Source organism: Podarcis erhardii, assembly GCF_964252035.2.
Source record: "Podarcis erhardii genome assembly, chromosome: 5".
Classification (NCBI taxonomy): domain Eukaryota; kingdom Metazoa; phylum Chordata; class Lepidosauria; order Squamata; family Lacertidae; genus Podarcis; species Podarcis erhardii.
In genome coordinates this window covers 59,363,559-59,385,991 of record NC_138509.1, presented here as the reverse complement: position 1 = coordinate 59,385,991, position 22,433 = coordinate 59,363,559, and the positions used below count along the sequence as shown (strand labels likewise).

Here is a 22,433-nt window from a genome sequence, read left to right as displayed (position 1 = left end):
TTCTGGTGAAGCTGAGTATTTCCGGTGAAGCTGAGCAACACAGTAAGGGGCAGGTTTGGGCCTGTCTGATGCTAGAAAGGCCTGGCTCCATGTTACAGGGTCCATGTCTTTCTCTTAGCAGGAGCCTGCCCATGGCTTCCTTCCCCACCCATTCCTTTGCCACTTCTTGAACTCAATAATTCAAGCTGTGTGTGTGTGTGAGTGTGTGTGTGTGAGAGAGAGAGAGAGAGAGAGAGAGATCATCTGCCACCACTGCCAACTTAGAAGTGGTATATGAATACTAAGGGCTATGCATTAGATCAGTAATTCTTACAGAAACCATATACAGCAGACACACAACTACAGCAGCTCCTGCTCCTTTTGTTAGCTGAACTGAATTTATAACTGGATCAGAAATGAAGGAGAACATTCATACAACACCTCTAGACACCTCCTTTTACAGCACACATTTTCTCTCCTTCACTTACTCAGCTCAGGGTGCTTCTGCTCCACTTCCTGACAATTTGGGAAAAATATCAGTCTGTACTTCTTTCTCCCTGTTTCAGGGGTGATCCTTGGGAGTGAGGAAAGACACAGGGCATTTTCTTAACAGTAATAAACTTCTTGCTCAATACTTTAGCATCTGCTTAGAGTCAAGACTTCATGTCTGTAGCTGAAATAAATGCTGGTAAACACATAGGGTTGAAAAGGTTTTCCATGAATGCCCAGTTTTCTCAGTTAACCTTTGGCTTGTTAGAAGCAGCTTTTCTAGCAAAGTATATTTGCTTATTATCATATAACCATGGATCTTGCACTCAAATTTTCCACCCCATTTGTAAACTGAGCTGAAATCCCATAATGTTTGTAAAGTTTGACTTGCTGCCACAAAAAAAGACTACACTGGAGTAGTGCCTCAATGGTAATATAAGGTCCGCCCTCACACATTTTTCTAGTGCTGCAATCCTGTAAAGACTTATGGTAATTTAGGAACAAGCCCCAAGAAGAACACAGTTGTACAGGATTGGACTGCAAAGTCCAAGTGGTTGAGTTTATTATTTCACAAGCCTAAATAGTTATATGAACGTTATGTCCCTTTTCTAAATACTGATTTCAAATTAACTTCTTCCTTCTAAGCAATATATGTAGAATGGCCATTTTTCTTGGGATTTATTATTTTCAGCAGGCCTGAAAGCTGCAATGACTAATTGCTAATTAAGCAATTAAATCAGAACCACTCCCCATCAAAGGGAATTCCTGGCAGCTGAAGACTTTGATGTAAACCATCCATGTGCCCTTCTTGACTTAGGAATGTCGTAATGATCACCCTAACAGTAAATTAATAGTATGTAATATTTGGATAGGAGTATTATCTTGAAATACATTCAAAAGTCCATGTGCCTGTAATATTTATTTACATACATTGCTCTGGGAATTAACTTTCTTGCTTATTTTTGAAAAACAGTAATTAGTTTTAATATTTCTATTCATCAAAGGTTTTAAGCCTCTCTTCTTGCCTAGACAGATGACCTGGTTGAAGATTCTGCAACTTCCCAGATGTTTTGGCCTCTGTTTTCCTCACTGCTAGCCAGCAGATCCAGTGATAAGGGATTATGCTAGCTGCAATTCAGAATATCTGAAAGGCACCAGGCTGAGGAAGGCTGGTCTAGACTTCTGTTGCATAAGTACTGAGATTTGGTGTGTGGACATTTTTGCTCACACTCTTCATTGCTGTGATACACTGGCTTTCACTGTACAAGACGACATGCTAAGCACTCTGGATTAATTAGTGAAGGGAAATGCAATCTCTGGGTGTGAACTCACAGTTTATTAAAAATTGGAGGTATCAAGGGGACATATTGACATATTCAGGTTATAACTACTCAGTTTAAAGCCACAATCCTATGCAAACTTAGGAAATGTAAGAAGCTACCTTAGTTTACGTCAGACCATTAGTTCACCTAGCTGATAATTTCTGGTCCCCAACCTTTTTTGAGCTCTGGGGCACATTTGCAAAATCTAAGCAACTATTGCAGACACTGCAAAATGACTGTTTCACAGAAGAACTGCAGATGCTTAGAACACACCCAACCCTGACCAAAAACCCGGCATAACACCTACAAGCTCCAAAACAAAGAAGACAGACAAAAAAAAGCAGCTAAGCCCCACAAACACTGACAAGAAAAAGGCAAAAAACCAACCAATCCAACTCTCAATTAAAAGAACTACACAAATTAGAACCTTGGAGAGGCAGGGAAACCTTGGTGCATGCCCAAGTGAGTGTCTGAGGATGCCACGGTGCCCACAAGAACCTCATAGGGGACCCCAGACCCACAACGATTAGCAGTGGCTCTGCATCATTTCAGGCAGGAATCTGTCCCAGCCCTATTTGGAGATGCTGGGGAATTTAACTGTTTTCCTTTCCCACTGAGCTATGGCCTCTTCCTTACATGGGAATAAGCTTAATTCAGTAATAGTGGTATTTACTTCCAAGTAAACATCTACAGAAGGGATGGGACCCCTGATTGGCCCCACATTGGGCAAAAAGATTCCTGCATTTCAGGAAGTTAGACAAGGTGACCCTTGTGGTCCCTTCCAGCTCTATGATTCTACTTTATAATGTGATCATGAGACATCCAGAAAGTATAAAACAATGCAGCTACATAAGAACATGAATCATTCCCCAAATATAATATGGATTGTCCTTGAATCTTCCTGCCACATTTGCCATCCTCCCCTGCAACTCCACTGTGGCCTGTCACACCCTTTGAGAACCACTGCCTTAAAGGAACAACATAATCCACACTTGCCGATTCTCAGTATAAACCAAAAAATGCATCACTAGAATCTAAATTTAGAGATGCAAATGTATATCATTTTAAGTTCATAGACTTTTAGGATGAGTGTCCTTTTAACAGAGACTATGCAAGAGTTGGTTTGTGAACTGCACCTTTCGTATTAAGATGATAACCTCTGGTCTGGAGAAAAACAAATGAGGAATCAGACTTTAAATTCCAAAGGAAAGTAACAAGATCCACGTGCGTGCACACACACCCCTTTCAGCCTTTCTTTGGCTGCATGACCCAGGAGGCTGTTAGCTGAAGATTTTCCATTACTGAGGAAGCCAATTAATCCCAGACAGACCTCAGCGGGTAGGTCGGCAACAGAGAGGATGTCTCATAGAGATCTTGTCTGCCTGGACAAGAGGCTTCCAGCCCCAGTTCCTTTCTTTCCTCCTATGGCTTCTTTTTGATGCAGATACCTCAGTCAGAAGGGGTGATACTAACCTGAGATTCTCTTTCCAGGCATGGATAAAGTGCCCCCACCCCCCCGCATCCTGCTTCACATATACGTACTTCTGCCGGCTCCCTCTCTCCTTCCCACCCAAACTTGCTTTGCTGAGGCCACTACGGTTTAAAAGCTAAAGGAGAAACTTCTCATCGGTAGCATAAAACTTCTCTGACCAAGAGCTGTGGTTGGTTCACACTAAACATTTGCAGAAATAAGTGTTCACTCAGCCCAAAGGTCAATATTTCAACAAGTTGTGGTAGGGAACTTACACTTATTAAATGTCTTCGCCCAGGTTTCTTTGCTGTTGAGTGACTGCGGCCTTTTGTTTCTTCCATTTTTCCCTCCTGGCAATAAAGTTGAAATGTAGCAGCCCTTCAAAATGAAGTTTCTCATAGAAGTTGTAACCACAGGTCTTAACTTTTCATCACTTAAATGTGGAACAGAACCATTGCAAATGGGGGAAGGAGGGAGGGGACACATGTGGTGTGTATCAGAGATCAGTGTAAATCAGAAAGGTGTGGTGAGGGGGATTTCCTGCCCACAGGCCCAGTGTTCTTACTGGCTCCCCTGCACAGGCTCTTGGAATTGCAGACAGGACCTTCTTCCCACAGAGTGTTACAGAGAACCATTCTTTTTTGTGGGCGAGGGGAGGCAAAGATCCTTGCAACACCCTCAAGACAAATTGGCTGGCCATGGCATGGATGCATGTGATGAGGCGATCCATATTTGCAACAACATCTAACCTAATGTACAGACTATGTTCTGCAAACGTGGGTCTGTTGCTGGCTGCTCTGGAAACGCCTTCTGCTTCCCTTCAGATAATAGTGAAAATGTATGAAGGGGAAATGCACACCTTCCCTTCTGTACAATGCTTTGCATTGTCCTGACCACTATTGCAAATCCTGCTGCACCTTCAGATCAATCATTGTTAAACTATGTCAAGTACCATATTTTTCTTGAGTAGGAATAGTTTTGTTGGCTTGCTTTCTTGGAGCACTGCCTGCCATTATGGAATTAACTTTTGTTTCCCAATTTTCAGGCAACAGGTGTAAAAATAACAAAAAGCCTTGTGGCTCAATGTAGATGAACAAATGTCACGTTTAAGGTGCCAGAAGGCTCTTTGGGCTCTTTTAGATGAACTGTTTATTGAGCATTCATTCCAATCTGCTTGTGTGGAGGTTATATGATGCTGTGCCAAGGGATTGCACACGACATGTGATGCTAATTATTTCCCCCCAAGAGTTAAATGATAACTAATCAGAGGCAGCTACAGGAGAGCTATGAGATTCAGGTGAGGGTCAGATGCCTTGTCAATCCCAGCAGGTATATAAGAGGAGACTGCCCAAGCCACAGAATGCATGTGCAGAGTGCTGGAGATCCAGAATGCATGTGCAGACTGCTGGAGATCCAGACACAGGAAAAGGAATGTCCAGCTTTTGTGGCCATTTATAATCTTGTCTTTCCCCCCCAAACAACCATCTCTTGCCCATTCTGCCAGTTCCTGAGGCTTGTTTGGTGGCAACATGGGGGAGAGACTTCTCAGTGGTGGTGCCCTGGTTTGGAACATCCTCCCTACAGAGATATGACTGCCACTGATGCTGATCTTTTGGCACCAGCTAAAGACTTGGCTGTTTGCCCAGGCCTTCATTGGAGTTAAATGTCAGACTGATGGTTGTGATTATTCTGATTATGATTTATTGGCCTGGGCAGGCCGTGTCGGCCTTTAATATATCTGCTGGGATTGACAAGGCATCTGACCCTCAGCTGAATCTCATAGCTCTCCTGTAGCTGCCTCTGATTAGTTATCATTTAACTCTTGGGGGCAAATAATTAGCATCACACGTCAAGTGCATGGAAGTTGCCGAACCTGTTAACCAACTAGAAGGATTACTGTTAATAGCACCAGTTTTTCTATAACTTGATATCGCTAGATAGTTTTGATGAACTGCAAAAGCATTTTTAGTTTGCTTTCTGTTGCCTAATAACTTCTGCTACCTAATAACTTTTCTTTATTAGTGCCACTTGGTTTTGTACGATTCCATGCAAATGAAGGAAAACAACTTTTCTGCTTGTATATGTTGATAATATAATTTTGGTTACTGAGGACAAACAAGAATGTTCAAAAACAAGATTGGGTGCAGGCCTGGCCAGGACATAGGTGTCCTGACTGTGACAAAGGTGACCTGTGTGCTTGCTTGCTTGCTTGCTTGCTTGATTAACAGCTGTTGGGAACTTCAAGGTCCCTTCTCTCCCTTCTTATGGTCTTTGTACTGGACCTGGAGACTCCAATAGAGAGCATTCCATGTCAATAAGGAGGGCAAGTGGGCACTCTACCAAATGACAGGACAGGAGTTATACGGAGCAGGGTCTTTTCACTGGTGGTGCCCATTGTATGCCTCGCTTTTCCCAGACCTGCTCTCTTTTGGCCTGTATTTTGGAGCTTTATAATTTAGGAAGCCTTTGGAAGAAATGGTTGACAAGTCTTATCAGTTGCTGACGTATGAGCGGATTTTATTTGCTGCTATTCTGTGCTTCTGGTGCACCAGGGTTTACAACAGCGTAATAGAGTTAGCCAGGATGCCAGAAGGGATACAATTTATGAGCTTTCTCCATTATCTGCACAGCAGGGGGTGTTCAGTCAATAGTGCAAAGGCTGAGCTGAAGCATTCCCTGTTGGATACCTGCTTTCAGCAGTAGGGGTCGCTGTTTGGTAGTACCCAACTGGTTAGCTGTCAGATTCTAGAGCTCCCTATTGGTGGCTCTTAGGTAATTCACAAAATACAGAGTCCATTCATAAAACACAGTGTTCATTCATAAAGCAGTAACTTAAATCGCCATTGCTACATATTGGGTGTATATTTCAGCAGTTGAACATACAAGTTTATGACCATGCTGTAGTGTAGTGCTTATATGACTGTGAATAAAAGGTGGCTGGGGTCATTGTCTTGGGGTTTGGGGGGGAAGAGGTTACAAAACTGAATTTCAATAAGTGCCCCCCTTTATTTCCATTACAAGTCCTTAAGTCTGTACTCTGAATGGTGACACCAGGGACCTAGAAGGTGCCGGGCTTGTCAGTCCAACCCATGCACAGTCTCATCAGTGCTGACCCTAAGGCAATTGGAGCAATTGAGCCAAATTGGGCCCCACGGGCTGCTCCTAAGGGGAGGGGGCCCCTGCACCAGGGCAATCTAGATGGATTTTATTTATATCTATAAGATTTTGCAGACTTTGGCTGTGAACTGGGGCCCTACAAAAAAAAGATTCAAGTTGTGCCCCACTGCTTAAAATTGGGCCCCACTGGCTAGCCCTGAGTCTAATAGTTGCTGGGCCTGTGTTGCCCTGTCCTTGCATGAAGTTCTTGGGTTTACAATTTTAGGAGAGGGGAGACTGCGGCACTGGGGAGCGGGCAGGCTGGTGAAGCCCCCTAGACTTAGAAGCCTGAGTTGCACTGCCCTTGCATCTCGCATGAAGTCTTGGGTTTACAATTTTGGGAGAGGGGAGACTGCACTGGGGAGCGGGAGGGCTGGCGAGGCCCCCTAGATTTAGAGACCCTAGGCTTCAGCCTACTTAGCCTTTACATAAATCCGGCACTGATAGGTACCTAGTTTGTTGAGCTTTTGCTGGACAGTTCTTACATTAGTGAACTTGTGCTACCTTCAGAAATTGAATAGTGCAACTAACTAGGCAAAAAAGAACGGAGGAAAGACACAATAAATTGTAGTGTAAAAAGAAGGTCAAGTGCTGCCTTTCACATCAACTGCTTGTGATAATTCTTGGTTTTGCAATAAGCAAACTGTGCCTACTTTGGTTTCTTATATGTTGGTTATTTTTAGTTTAGCTTAAGTTGCCCTATTAGCATGTCAGAAGAAATGGCTGAACTAAGAAATCCTTAAATAATGAAGAAGCCCAACATTGTATGTGCTTTAAAGGCAATTTAGTGGTGAGTATAGTAGAGAGATTATAGTTTTAGGACCAAGATAAATTTGACTTAGTCTGGTCCATAAAACCTTCTTGTCATTGCATGATTAATTCAACTTTCTGAGCCTTTGAGCCTGCTCAGGAACAGACACATTTACCAGAACAAATACGGATCCCTGCCCCCATGGCTCCACCCAATTAACAGCTTTTCATTATGGTAGTTAGCATAAATCCCCTTGGGGTAAAATACTCACCTTATCTGATTTTATGCCAAGGCCCAGACACCCTAGTCACCAATACTTCTAAAAACTTGGCCAGAGAGCTGAGAGAAATCACAGAAGCCATTTTAATGACCATGACCTTTTTAACTAGCTATTTTCAAAGCTTTATAGCTTTCCATTTACTGGCTCTCTTGTCTGATGACCAAGAGACAGTGGGTTTGATCCCTACAGGATGTCTCACTTTCCAGTGTCGCCCTGCCTCACTTATTTCCATACGTGTTGGGGTTTGTTTGTTTTTTGTCGAACAGAAGGTACAATTAAAGTTTCTTTTAAAATTCATTTGGGATTAGTCTGAAAAGTTTAAACAAAGCCCCCCTCAATGTAATTTTTGGGCAATTGCTTTGTGGTGGGCATTCTAGCTCTTGGGAAATATTCACTCAGGTCTTTAGGCATCCCAAAGGAATGCAGGGCTCCACCCACAGAGGAAAGCCTTTTTTGTGGACTCACATGCTCCCTCTGTCTCATACTGGCTGGATGTTTGTCTGCCCCTTGATACCAGTTTAGAGAAGGCTGATGGATGGGGTGTGAGATGTACTAATCTCTGCTGGAATTTCTCCTCCCACTGCAGAGGGGGTCTCCCTCTGGGAAATTATTTGGGATGCTTTGAACCCAGAGTGCAGAGCACACTCTTCTGCCATGCCTGAAATGGGCCAGAACTTCCAAACTCCCCTGGTCTGTGTCTTATTGTGAAGGCAGGAGCTTTCTAACCCACCCTGGGCTGATATGCCGAGATAACATAGGGTAGCTGGAGCATGCTGCCTACAGAAGGCCTCATTGTGCCTCTGCACTACGGTGTGAGGAGTCCTTTACTTTGCTTTTCCAGTCCCCCAAACTCTGGATTTTGTGTCCTGCAGTCAGCCGCAGCTCACCCACCTGCCACTTGGGTGTGCTCCCTTCATACTGCATCCATCTGTGAGTCTGCTGTATCAAGGACTGCACACAGGATGGTTGCACATAGTCATGATTCAACGTTCACAGCAAGGACCTGGTGATCCATAGCTGTATTGCAACCAAGTCCAAGAGTTCTAGGCAGAGCTCAACCCACCAACCCAACCCCCATCTTTCATATGAGATCTTGGGCTACTTCTTTGTCAGTATTTGTACACTTAGGTGGGAGTAAGTCCCACTGACAACAGTGAGACTTATTCCCAAGTAAACATGCACACATTTGGGCTAAAGGGCAAACCAGCTAAGAGTCTGGTTTCCTGGAAGAACAGTTAGGTAGTTTTAACTCGTTAAAATGATGGGATGAGAGCAGACAAAGTGGGTGAGATTTTTGTGTCCTTTTCCTTATCCAGCTTCATATTCTGTTCCCCCCTATATTTCTTGTTCCTAGTTCCTTCCTTCTACCATCTCAGCTGGCTTTTACCTTCCTTGGGAGGAATTGTGAGCTATAAATCCAATAAATAAAAATAATAACTTTTCCCCTCTTTTGGCAGTCATAATTATAATTGCTCAGAATGGGGGGTGGGGTAAGGGTGGTGAAGAAGCCCCAACAATAATGAATTGGGATATCAAATGTTGGGAAATCAGGAAAGTTAACTTATTGGATTAAAGACAGGAAAAAACCTAGGAGGTGTTGGCAGGATGGATTATTTTGATAAGAAAAAAACTATTATAGGAACAATACAGTTTTACAGCATATTGGTGTTTATTTATGGATATGGAAAATTTCAGTAACATAAGCAGATTGTTGTATTCAGACTAATGATTAACTATTAAGTTAAATAATTTAGAAATTTATATTATTTGGAATTTATGAACATTGTATTTATATGATTGAAAATTGAATTGTAAGTAAGTAAGTAAGTACGTAAGTGAAATTGCTCCTGAAGGGATGTGGTGACAGCATCAGCATTGCTTGATTTGCTTGGTGCCACCACCAGTCCAGTATATTGAGTAGTGGCACCTACAGAGCTCCCTGCAGGCTGGTTCCAGCCCATGGGCCACTGGTTCCTATCCCTGGCTTAAACAAATCACAGATCCTTGAATTCAAACATCATGGAAGATTGGGGTCAGTTTAAAACCAGAAGTGGATGTTTCCTGTCTCCTTCTCTGATGCCTGAAAAGGTAAGGGGCACCAGCCTGAGACTTGTTGCAGCTCGTTCACATAATAGGAAACTGTGGCTTCCCATAGTGTCTGAGCCAGCATGATGTAGTGGTTAAGAGCGGTAGTCTCGTAATCTGGGGACCCGGGTTCGCGTCTCCGCTCCTCCACATGCAGCTGCTGGGTGACCTTGGGCTACTCATACTTTTCTGAAGTCTCTCAGCCTCACTCACCTCACAGAGTGTTTGTTGTGGGGGAGGAAGGGAAAGAAGAAGAGTTTGGATTTGATATCCCGATTTATCACTACCCGAAGGAGTCTCAAAGTGTTCTAGCATTCTCCAAAGGAGATAGTTAGCCACTTTGAGATTCCTTAAGGGGAGATATCAAGTCCAAACTCTTCTTCTGAACTTGGCTACCAAATGAGCTGAGTTGAGATTTGAACCAAGGATTTCCTGGCTCCCTGGTTATATGCTTAGTTACTGCAGCATTCCAATTGTCTTCCCTGAAATGGGTCCACCATTAGAATTGAATATAACTTTTATTTTAAAAGAAAGTATAGACTGGACTCAATTAAGTTAGGCACACCTTTCTCAACCTTGGGTCCCCAGATATTGTTGGACCACAACACCCATCATTCTTAGCTAGCAGGGCAAGTGGTGAGGGACAGTGGAATTAGTAGTTCAACAACATCTGGGGACCCAAGGTTGAGAAAGACTGGGTTAGACAGTGCTCATGAGTCCTAATTTTGTGAAACGGGAATGATAATCAGCCTATTTTACAGGTTTTCTACTGGGCATGCTGAAGGTAAACAAGGAGCAGGAACAGCCTCTTGAAATGGAGCAACAAATGGTGCCCTCTATAAGTCAATGAGCAGAGTACCAAAAGCTAGACAAGTTATTTTGGCACCCGAGGCAGAAATTCTCACAGGTGTCTCTTCCCATCCCTGGTAGTAATGTGTTATCTATCTATCTATCTATCTATCTATCTATCTATCTATCTATCTATCTGTCTATCTGTCTATCTGTCTATCTGTCTATCTGTCTATCTGTCTATCTGTCTATCTATCTATCAATCATCATCTATCTATCATTCATCTATCTATCTATCTATCTATCTATCTATCTATCTATCTATCTATCATCTATCATCTATCTATCTATCTATCATCTATCTATCATTCATCTATCTATCTATCTATCTATCTATCTATCTATCTATCATCTATCTATCTATCATCTATCTATCTATCTATCTATCTATCTATCTATCTATCATCTATCATCTATCATCTATCATCTATCTATCATCTATCTATCATCTATCTATCTGTCTGTCTATATCTGTCTATCTATCTATCTGTCTATATCTATCTATCTATCTGTCTATCTATCTATCTGTCTATCTATCTATCTATCTATCTATCATCTATCATCTATCTATCTATCTATCTATCTATCTATCTATCTATCCATCTATCATCTATCTGTATCTATATCTATATCTATATCTATATCTATATCTATATCTATATCTATATCTATATCTATATCTATATCTATATCTATATCATCTATATCTATCTATATCTAATCACTCTCTCTCATCTATCTCAATTCGGTGGCCTTTCATGACACCCATAATCAGATACTTGAAGTGGACACTTCAGTCTGGCTCAGCTACACACTTATCTTGCATGATTTATAGATACAGTGGTACTTAATTCATTCTGGAGGTCCTTTTGTAACCTGAAACCGTTCTTAATATGAGGTGTGCTTTCGCTAATGGCGTCTTCCACTGCCACTGTGCCGCTGGTGTGTGACTTCCACTCATATCCCTGGGCAAAGTTTGCAACCACAGGAGCATCTACTTCCGGGTTAGTAGAGCTCGTAACCCGAAGCATTTGTAAGGAGGATGGTACGTAACATGAGGTTCCGCTGTACACTAGAATATGTGTGCTGTTCTATATGCCCTGGTCATATCTGTTTATTTACATGAAACTTAAAGGATTAAATGATACTGGGTGAGGCAAGGAGGAAGGGAGAGAAATATCTCAGCTAGTTGCCTAGCAGCTAGACCACATGATTTTTGTTCCCTCTCTTCTCTTAACTTCATGACCAGATGAATAAGGAGTGTGTGTGTAAAAGTGTTGTCCTTCATGCATAATGGGAAGTGTGCTGGTTTTGGGTTCATGCATGCAGAATGAGGGCTGGCATAAAACATAATTTTAATCTGCAGAGTCAGTCAAGTTTGTACAGCTGTTTCAGGGCCACCTCTATTTCAGCAGCTTGATGTCACCTTATGAAGGCATGCCCAGAAATTATCAATTTTTAAGAAAGGGCTGACCATGGTGCACCAAATAAGGGAATGTTTTTAAATCGCCATCTATCACTGCAGGGAGGAGGTCCTCTCACTCACTTACTGGTGGTGGGTAGCCCCCTGCCTGCCATTAAATTCTCTTCCTGAGCAGGCTAGCTGGTAGCATTGAGAGGTTCATCAGCGACTGTTAATTATTCCAGGAAGAATGTAAAAATATGGCTGTTGACAAAACTTTAGCTGCACATAGAAACCTTGCCTTCAGATAGCCTCCAGTCTGTTACTATTGTTCTGAGCATGGAACTGAGACAGCACTGATTGGCATTTGGTCATAAATTCTTGCAGCTTGACAGGCACTCTTTTATTCCATTAATTTGTGGTCTTTTACAAGTATTGATCATGAAGTGTTTGTGACATGATGACTATATAACCTAATGGGAAGTTGTGAGACCACTCTTGAGTGATTCCACTTAGTCCTGCAAGGTCTCTGGAATGCTGATGAGAAGCTGCTCATCTACTCACTGATACCTTTCCTGTGATGTCCTGCAGGGGTCATCCTGTTCTATTTCCCACTTATCAAGACAGGTAGCCATATTAGTCTGCTGCAGCAGAACCAACAGAATCCTGTGGCACTCTGCAGCCTAAGAAATTATCATGGCCTAAGCTTTCAGGTACTAAGGCCCACTTCCTCACTTGGTAGATACACACACAGAGACACACACAGACCTGAATAGAGGGGGAAATATTTTAATACTAGAACCAAAATGCAAAAGGTATCAATAGGTCTTTTACATTTCTAGGCAGAGTCAAATGTATACACGCTAACAACAAAGTGACCCATTTATAACAGTACATCTCATGTTAACATGCTTTTCATTATTATGCTGATGGAACACCTAAATGCCCCATCTCATCTGAGCCCAAATTCGCTAATAAACTCTCAGTAGTTTTATGCTGCAGGCAGTTGTATCTGAAGTGCCTTGGCAAATCTCTCTCTCTCTTCACACACACACACACACACACACACACACACACACACACACACACAGCCCTTTTAAAATGTCAGATTTCTAGCCATTTATACTCTTACATAACTCTTACATTACTCTGGTTTTTGTTTAGCAGCAGCAGCAGCAGCAGCAGCAGCAGCAGCAGCAGCAGCAAGACTCTGTTGGTTGGCTATAGCATGAATCCCACTGGGAGATGTATACATGACTAAGCCCCTGTTGGTATGACTGATGTTGTGAGGTTCTGCCATGGTGCAAAAACATGAGGTTGTCAATGGCCATGTGCTGCTGTGTTTGGCTTGGTGACTCAGAACTTGTGCAAGCTTGGTCCAAGCAAAACTTCTCATTAGAAAGAAGGCATGAATGGTGAATGAAAATGCTGGCCGTCAGGGGTCTGAAGCTGACAGAGTCATGAGATGCTGAGGAAGATTGACTGGAAGGAAGCACAGACCTGCAAGGGGCAGGTGGGAATGCATTGCCCTTCAGGCGAGTTTGTCTGGTTTCAACTTAAAGAGTAGAGACTTTTGCTAAGGACTGAAAGCTGGGAGTTTTTTGTTGAGCCTTTTGTTCTTTTATTCCACAGACATCATTCGCAGTGATATTGCCTTGGATAAACAGAAAGGCTGCAAGATTGCCCAGCACCCAGACATCATGTTGGAGCTACAGAGGGAAAAGGCAGCTCAGATGCACCTCGTTCTCCTCAAGGAGCAGTTTTCCAACACTTACACCAATCTCACGCTAACAGGTAAGGTTGCAAGGCCATCATGAGCCAAGGAACTGCCCTCATTGCTGAGACTCTGGTAGGACAAATTGCTGCTTGTTTCATGGTGAGAAGAGAAAGCAGGTGGCTCCTGAGCCATGGCAGCTCACAGTCGGCAGGAAATGTTACACAAATTAAAATGTAATCTAGAGTGTGTCTCCTCACTTTGCTGGCAACTTGGATGCTGCCAGTTTCAGAATGCAAGAGAAAGCGACAATCTGACCGTGTTACACATAAACCAAAATCTGTGCCCAATAAGATAGAACTCACAGAAGGGGAATAAATACTAGGAAAACCCACAGTGTGTTCATTCTTCTGTTTGATGGTCTCATGTAACAGCAATAATGGGTTGGGTTGCTTAACAGCTTCTTGGGACACAGACAGACTCCTGGATTTGATTTAAGCAGCAAGAGGTGATCTGTGGCTTTGAGCAGCGTTTTGATGCAGCCAGAACAACAACAAAAATGATTAGCACATGCCCTTTAAAATGAAATGAAAAATAGCTGTTCCATGAGTATTTATTTATTTAAAAATATGTGTATATAGCCTACCCTTTATCAGAACTGATACCAGGGCAGCAGGGTATGACATCAAACAACTGAATTTATACATAAACAATAGACAAGCCCATAAAAAATACATACACATGGGGCAACTATGAAAGGGCAGTATAGGCTAAAACAACCATTCCCTTACAAACATTTAAAATTCCTGAGTGAACAGGTAAGTTTTAATATGGTGCAGAAATGATATCAATGTCTGTGCCAGTTGGGTATGTAATGGGAGGACACTCCACAAATGGGGAACCACCAAGGAGAGGCTTGCCTTCAGGTATTTGGGTCCCAAACCATTTAGGGTTTTAAAGGTGAATTGGACTTGGTAGTGAGTAGGAAGATATATCATTGTTAATCTGGCAGCACCTCTCTCTATGTCATATTCCTGACTCATCTTAGGTTTCTGCTGGGACTGGAGTGCCTCAATTTAAATATCTCTTATTACACATCCTAGGCATAAACCAGGGACAGTCATCTTCTCTGGAAGGGCCACTCTATTCTTCAGATAGTGATCTGGGGACCAGAAAGGTATTTGACTTGGATTTGACCTTTCTACATTCAAAGCCAAAGAGAGACATATCATTCAGAGAACAAACTAACACATTCTCTGTATGAACAAAAAACTAAAGGCAAGCTTTTTACCGCACACACATTGATTAAAATATGATCAAGTTACTAGTAGGGATGGGAGAGAAATCTTAATGAGAAGTTACCTAATTTGTACTTCCCTAAATAATACTTGAACTTATGAACCAACTGTCCACTGGAATTTTCGCTTTGCCAAATTTTGCAATGAAGTTCTCCATTCGTATGGTGTGTATTAAAATATGCACATTAGGGGGAGGTATGTCTAGAAATGGATGTCAGTGAAAATGTGAGCTTCTCATATGCACAGTTTTGTGTGTACTTTTGTGTAACAGACATAGTTTTGCAACCAATTTTCTCTAATATGCTGCATTTTTATGTGTTAGAGAAAACTGGTTGCAAAACTATGTCTGTTATGCAAAATTACACACAAAACTGTGCATAGGAAAAGTTCACATTAACATGTTGATCCTTTTTTTGTGAGAACATTTTTTTTTAAACTGTAAGCTGATATGTAAATGCCAAGAGGTGAACGTGAGACTGGAAAAACAAGAGACCAAAATTGACAGTTTTGCCCATCTCTAGGTGCCAGTAGCTGGGTGCAACCAGCCTTCAGACGAGCATTTGGCCACCTGTGAAGTAAGCTCCCCTTTATTTGAAAAAAATAATAATCTGATGGGGGGCTGCAGTTTTTATGAGAGATGTAGCCCTGGGATGCTGTTCTTCAAGAGGCAACAGCTACTCCTGCCTTCCTCTAAGATGCACTTGGTTGAGAGGAGCGTTAGCAGGCCTAGCAGAAATTGTCTGACGACTTTCACCCCGGGCCTCTGCCCTAACAAGCAACACAAGTCTTTTTGTAGCTCTTTAGCACTCCTCAAAATAGCCGTGCAAGGATTTCAAGCTTCTTCCCCTCTCCCTGCCCTCACTTGCTTTAGTAGAAGGGATGCAGCAATTACTAAATTTGGTGTCCTTGAAACCAAAGCAGCACATGCACTTTGTGTGAACCCAGTAAATATTAAAGAGCAAATATAAAAGAGATAATGGTCCAGATGGAGCCGAGTGGCTGTTTCTATTACGGGTGTTGTTTGAATTATCCATGAAATGGGTCCTGGAATGACTGACAGGCTGTGAGGTAGTGGGGAGAGCTGCGGGGCACTCGTAAATGTCCTGCCTGGCTAGTGGGAGGACAGGAGAGAAGGATCTAGTTCTCCCACCTCTGGCCAGTGGGTGGCAGCGGAAAGCCCCACCAAGAAGTGCCCAGGTTTTCACCAGAAACGAGGCCCAGGTTTAAAAAGAATCCCTAGTTCCCAAGGTTTTTGGATGGGTGCTGAGTTTGTGTGACATGAACATCTATGTCAGCCTTTTGAACATGACAGCTCCCCACGCTTTGTGGGGAGAAAACAGGAGGCATCCAGGGCTGGAGGCTTTCCCAGTCTCTTGAGAAGACACCTAGCTGTGACAGATCCCCAGACTTGTGCCTGCATGATGTTTGGGCAGGATCCCTTCAAGCCATTTATCATTTTGTGTAACATAATCCCCTCAGCTGTTTATTCCCACTTGAGCTCTTGGAATCTCCCCTGACAACTTGCTTACTCTCCAGTAAACAAACTTCCCCCAGAAGGGAGGGTCTTCCCCTCCTGTGCTAGTCTGCACGGCAGTTTCAAAGAGGCCTAGGGCATTGCTTGCATTTTTGCCTGGGACCTAGCGCCCGAGGGGGCAGCCGGTTATTGCAGTCTCTTGGCCTTTTAAAGTGTGTTTATGTTGGGAGGATAGAAGATTTCGGCTCCAGGTGCCTCTGTGAGGCAAAACGTCTTTCAAGTGGCAGGGCTGCACGCAGCCTCCTTGGGTGAAATCGATGTAGCCTGATAATTGTTAGGAGGTTTAATCTCTCATTTCATAAATGTAACTTAGCTCTGTGTTCTCAGTGGGTAGAACATAATATTTACATATAGCTAGACAGAGCCATGTAAATATTTCTCTTTCCTATGATGGATTCTATCATTTTGGTTGTGTGTATGGGATGGGATGAGATGACTGGCTGAGGGGGCAATTGCACCTGCTCCTTCAGGATCAGAGGACAAATACTTGCAGGAGAAAAATGCACCAGGCAGGGGTTTTCTGGGGTGGAGTGAGGTGTAGGGAGTAAACTGTCCAAGTGTCAAGGGGCCCCTCCAGCATGGTGTGTTCTTCTTCACACAAAAATATTGCCTTATTGGTGGGTTTATTCTGCTTTAGTATGTTCTGTGAATTCCCATAAGTGCTACCACATTATTGCTGCCCAGAGCGACTATAGTGCAACAAAAGTGGGACAAAAATAAACCAGAACACTTGTGGTATAAAAAGTTACAGGGTTTTGGCAGGAAATTACAGGATGGCCACTGACCAGGAGCGAAGCGGTATCACCTCTCCAAAACATTCGCAGGTGCAAACAGTATTGAAAGTGGGGCCACGTGTGGCCACCCCAATAGCATCATGATCACAAATAATCATGAATGCACAATAAAAAGGATGCCTGGAGGAGCCCCAGACCATTCACGGGATCACCACTTTCTTTATCAAGCCTTGTTTTGCCACCAGATGAACGTAGACTACACAGCTGCCTCTGAGAATGAAGCTCAACCTCTTGCACAAATGGCATCTTCCTGCTATTCCAGGGAAAATAACAAGCTACGGTAGTTAAAATGTGTTTTGTTATCCTTTCCCACTACCCTGCCTTGCCATATGGCTAAACAGAAGAGCAAAGATAAGATGTAGATATCTGTGAAATGGCTGTGTTCGTACCTATGCTAAAGGCTTTGGATCAGTTTCTGACAGAAAATCAGCCTTCAGTGTGCAGCCTTTATGTGACTGTTCTAGCCCTATGGCTTGATCACCTTTCAGCATATGACAGACTGCTTTTCCCACACTCCATTTTCCTTATCATACACCAACAGCAAGAATGATATGGCCACGAAATAGAGTAATTTAGATTCTCATCTTGCTGTGTGGCCCAGTGTAATGTGTTTTGAACCTGCCACAGGCCTAGGAATGATTGTGGGCCATGTGAATTGGCCCTCACTTCTCTCCCAAGTTAGGTGTCCCAGTGCTGGTCCTCTGCCAATTTCTGAAACCTGGCTGTTTGGACAGTGTCCTATTTGGAATGCAGCAGAGCCAGTTTTGCTTGTGAGTGGGTGTCTGAGAAAGCCATTCTGGGATGAAAACATCACCTCAGCTGGGATCTGGCAGAGGCCATTGGTCTCTTTGATTGGTGGAAGCTGTGGTTTTTTTTTTTCCTTTTTCTTCCCCCCGTTCACACTTATATTTATTTTCAGTGCTTATATCCCCCACTTCAAACAAATTTTCAAGTGCACTAGTAACATATTTCAAGTTTATCAAATACTGTAAATTGAGTATGAAACTTGCCGCCACCAATGGCAGAACCATGTGTGCTTACCCTACAGTTGTGACCAAGGGTGAGGAAGAGCAGGTGGAACAATGAAATATGACTCAACGTAGCACCACAGGGCAGGGAAATTTCCTTCTACTTCAAGGGTGTGGAAGCTTTTTCAGCCTGAGGGCCGCATTCCTTTCATAGAGAAACTTCTGGGGGCCACCTGCCCTTGGTGTGTGAGGCAAAGGAGGCATGCAACAGTCAGAGGTTGTGCTAAAATGTACATCCTTTCTGTGGCTGGCTGTGGAAAGATTAGCATTGACCCTGCTTTTGCTTTCCATAGGGGGTGTTGCAATCACTTCCAGAATTTTATTAATTGGGACTGCAAAGTTTCATCTGTAGATTAGTTACTGATTAATTGTGAATTAATTGGTGGTGGGGAATCTTGTGCCAGTTTTGGTTAAGTTTTGTTCATTTTTTAGGCTATTTTATTTCTGGTATGTTACCATAATAGGGAATGTACAAGAAAATATTAAAGGTGCCTGTTCTAACAAAGGATGGCAACATTTGCTTTTTATACTATGAGTTATGTCAACATACATCACTATGTCAAAGAAGTGACATGCCTATTATTTAGATTTAATCAATTAATGGATTAGTCAGCAAAAGCATCTGAATAAGCAGCTCAGAATTGTTTTGTGGCCCCAGCATTTATCATGCTTGAAGGGACAAATTACTTCTTGGGGCCTAGACTGTGGATATGAAACACTCCCCCAGCACATGACTCTTGGCCCCATGTGTGCAGACATCCGGCTCTGTGCCTGGATTGGAAGCCTCATGCTGATTTAACTAATCACTTCCTTGAGAAGGGCAAAATGAGCATTTCTCTGCTCGTCTTGAAGGCAAGAGCCTAGGAGACCCTGCAGGGCTTCTGTTGGGGCTGCCCCGAGGAGGAATTTACTGCCAGAAAGGACATGACCTGACTGCAGGCTCATTAATGGCAGCCAGATGTGGTGCTGCTGCTGCTGCTGCTACCACCCCAACATCCTGCAACTAGGAGTGCCTGCTGTGGTGAGTGAAAACACGGCTGACCTGTCAGGCCTCAGGCTGGCCATGTACTCTGCAAAGCCCTTGCCTAACACTAAGCATGGGAGAAGAATTCAGTGTGCATTTAAAGCCAGATTTATCAAAACATAGCCATCCTTGAAAATGTGTGCTTGACTGAATGCTGTGATGCAGTTCTCCAACTAACCAACTAAGTATTGCTTACAGAAATGCATACAGTATATTAGGCAAAAATGTCAATGAAAATGAATATATAAGTGAAAATAATATACCAAAATGCATTGTATTGTGAGAAGTTGCTTGCATAAATTAGTCAAAATTGTGTGCAAAAATGTGTTCGCTAGGAGAAATTTGCACAAAAGTGCGGAAGAATTCTCATGTGGGTTTTTTAAGAGAAATTTTTCAAATTGCTGCAGAAATGTGGAGAACTGAATTTAAGACTGAAAAAATGAGAAACTGAAGGAACCAACCGAGATCTTTCTATTACTACGTAACACTTGCTGTCACTGCAAATATCTCATAGTCTTACGGCTTTCCCTGTGAGAAAAAGCTTTTATATGGAATTATCCTCCATGCATGCAGTGTGGCCCGGCTCTTAAGTGCTGCTTTTCCATGGTTCATACTGGGAAGAGGATAGATGGGGAGCCAACACAAAGGACGTTATTCCTGTTCTACAGTGGAACCTCAGGTTGCAGATGTAATCCGTGACGGAGGCACGTCTGAAACCCAAAGCGTTCGCATCCTGAAGCGCTGGTGTGATTTGGCGCTTCTGCGCATGTGTGAGCCGCGAAACCTGGAAGTAACCCGTTCCGGTACTTCTGGGTTTCCCACAGTCCGCAACCTGAAAACATGTAACCTGAAGCAGCTGTAACATGAGGTATGACTGTATCTTCATTTACTGCAGCAGACTCTAGTGCCACTGTCTGTAAACATAGTCACGTTGACTAACAGACAGAGAGCTTGCCCCTGCTTATGTAAGTATACTTTCACCAAATGTCTTGCAAACATCAGCATAGTTGCACATGCCAACCATGCCTAGCTCTGCTGAAGGGGAAAATAATATTGAAATGTCAAATGGAAATAAATCCAGTTTTGCCAAAGCTTCCATTCACAAGAGACCAGATTTTAATTAGTGCCTTCCAACTTCCTTTAGAAAGTTATTTGACTTCAATTAGCTGAACTGGCACATTGTTAGGGAGCAGGACAGACTGGATAGCTGAGCTTTGTGACAGGCATAGCACTGGCCTAAATTTTTCCAGTGTTCAGTAAAGCACTGTGCAATCTCTGTAGAAGCACTTCACTTATTTTAAAAAGGCACCTTCAGCCATCTAACTATAAAATGGGCTAAGATGAATAGAAATAATAGCCAGTGAGATATTCACATTCCTAATTTCTTATGTATCAGGGAACATCCCCTGGGTTAGAGGGTATACGGAGATTCTGTCCTGACATCAGATTGACTTATATGTATACAGTGGTACCTCGGGTTACATACGCTTCAGGTTACATATGCTTCAGGTTACAGACTCCGCTAACCCAGAAATAGTGCTTCAGGTTAAGAACTTTGCTTCAGGATGAGAACTGAAATCGTACTCCAGCAGCGCGGCAGCAGCAGGAGGCCCCATTAGCTAAAGTGGTGCTTCAGGTTAAGAACAGTTTCAGGTTAAGAACAGACCTCCGGAACGAATTAAGTACTTAACCCGAGGTACCACTGTACTTTGGTTTGACAATCATTTTTATTGCATTTTGTTATTTATTTGAACTTATTACATATTTAAACATATACAAGACTAAAGAAAAAAGTATACATTTTAACATTTACTGATAATCAATTTACTGATATACAGTGGTACCTCGGGTTAAGTACTTAATTCATTCTGGAGGTCTGTTCTTAACCTGAAACTGTTCTTAACCTGAAGCACCACTTTAGCTAATGGGGCCTCCCGCTGCTGCCACACCGCCAGAGCACAATTTCTGTTCTCATCCTGAAGCAAAGTTCTTAACCTGAGGTACTATTTCTGGGTTAGCGGAGTCTGTAACCTGAAGCGTATGTAACCTGAGGTACCACTGTACTTGGAATGTATTTTTCTTGAAGTTTTTTTCCTTTTCATGTAGGCTACTTATATTTGCATTTTAAAGTGTTTGTTTTAGGCAGAAAATGATTTAACCACCACTACCCTCATGTTCCTTGAGCTGAAAAACAAAGGGTATGATCACATGTTTTAATTATTGTCTGTAAGCAGCCCTGACTCATGTTAGTAAAGTGGGTTGTACTCGTAAATAAACAAACAAATAAAACAAAACTCTGCCTTCTCTGCTGGACGTGGGAGTCTGGATCTAGGCATATGCCAGCTCTAATTTCTTCATGGTATTTGCAATGGCTGAAGGCATCTTTGCATACCCCATCCTGATTCTGCTCAACAACACCCCCATATTAGTGATTATGAAATGGTTTTATTTTGCATTATGAAAATGCTCAAGATTTGCAGAACCTCCAGGAAATACAAGATGTGTCAGATCTGTTGGGCAGGTACTCAGAATACTTCCCTTTTTGCTTAGCCCTAGTAGGAATGCTCACTCAGAATAAACCCCATTGAGATCAGTAGACCATATTTCCTAGACAGCATGTCTGAAAAACCTTGTAGTTAAAACTTTACCCTCAAAGGGCTATCACCCACAGAGCTCTCTTAGCCAATTTTAAGGTAGGATTTTGTTCAAGGGGTGAGATAGTTAACTGCTATACAACAGCTCTGTGCAATGGTATATGTAAGCTGCTGGAGTTCCTGTGAGGAAGGAGAGTGGGAAGGAATGCTGTGGTCATGGTGCTGATGGGGTCATTGCTCATTCTTTCATCCGGGTCTTGAGGGACATGTTTCTGATGACAGATCAATTCTTCATTGTCGGGATTCCTGCACAGTTTAGAAGGAAAAGCAAAGGAAGAAGGAACAGTGGGTGAGTTTGCATCTGGATTATCATTCAAGTGGCCACAGGGGTTACTATAACTGGTGGGGGCGCTACCTGCTGCTAGGAATACAGTCTGACTCCAGTGCTTTGCTTGACTCCAAACCACTTCCCCATCTGTCTAGCCATTCCTTGTCTACAGCTCCTCTTGCTCTCCTGTTTTGGCCAGTTCCAAATGAGATCCTGACTTAGTGGCTGCTAAGGGCTACAGCCCATTTTATTTTATTTATGTTCCCCCACCCCTTTCTTCTCTGATGAACTCAAGATGGCATAGGATTTGCAGGGGGTTGTGATCCAGAAGCTCT

The 22,433-nt window shown here is 42.8% G+C and overlaps 1 protein-coding gene across 1 annotated transcript in view; it reads left to right on the top strand.

Annotated features, from left to right (window-relative positions):
- The window catches only part of HPSE2 (heparanase 2 (inactive)), a 121,921-nt gene that overhangs the window by 4,761 nt on the left and 94,727 nt on the right, over nucleotides 1–22,433 (top strand). Inside the window, exon 3 of the mRNA XM_081863488.1 lies at nucleotides 13,417–13,578. Coding sequence (XP_081719614.1) covers nucleotides 13,417–13,578 — 162 coding nt within the window. The remainder of the gene's footprint in view (nucleotides 1–13,416; nucleotides 13,579–22,433) is intronic.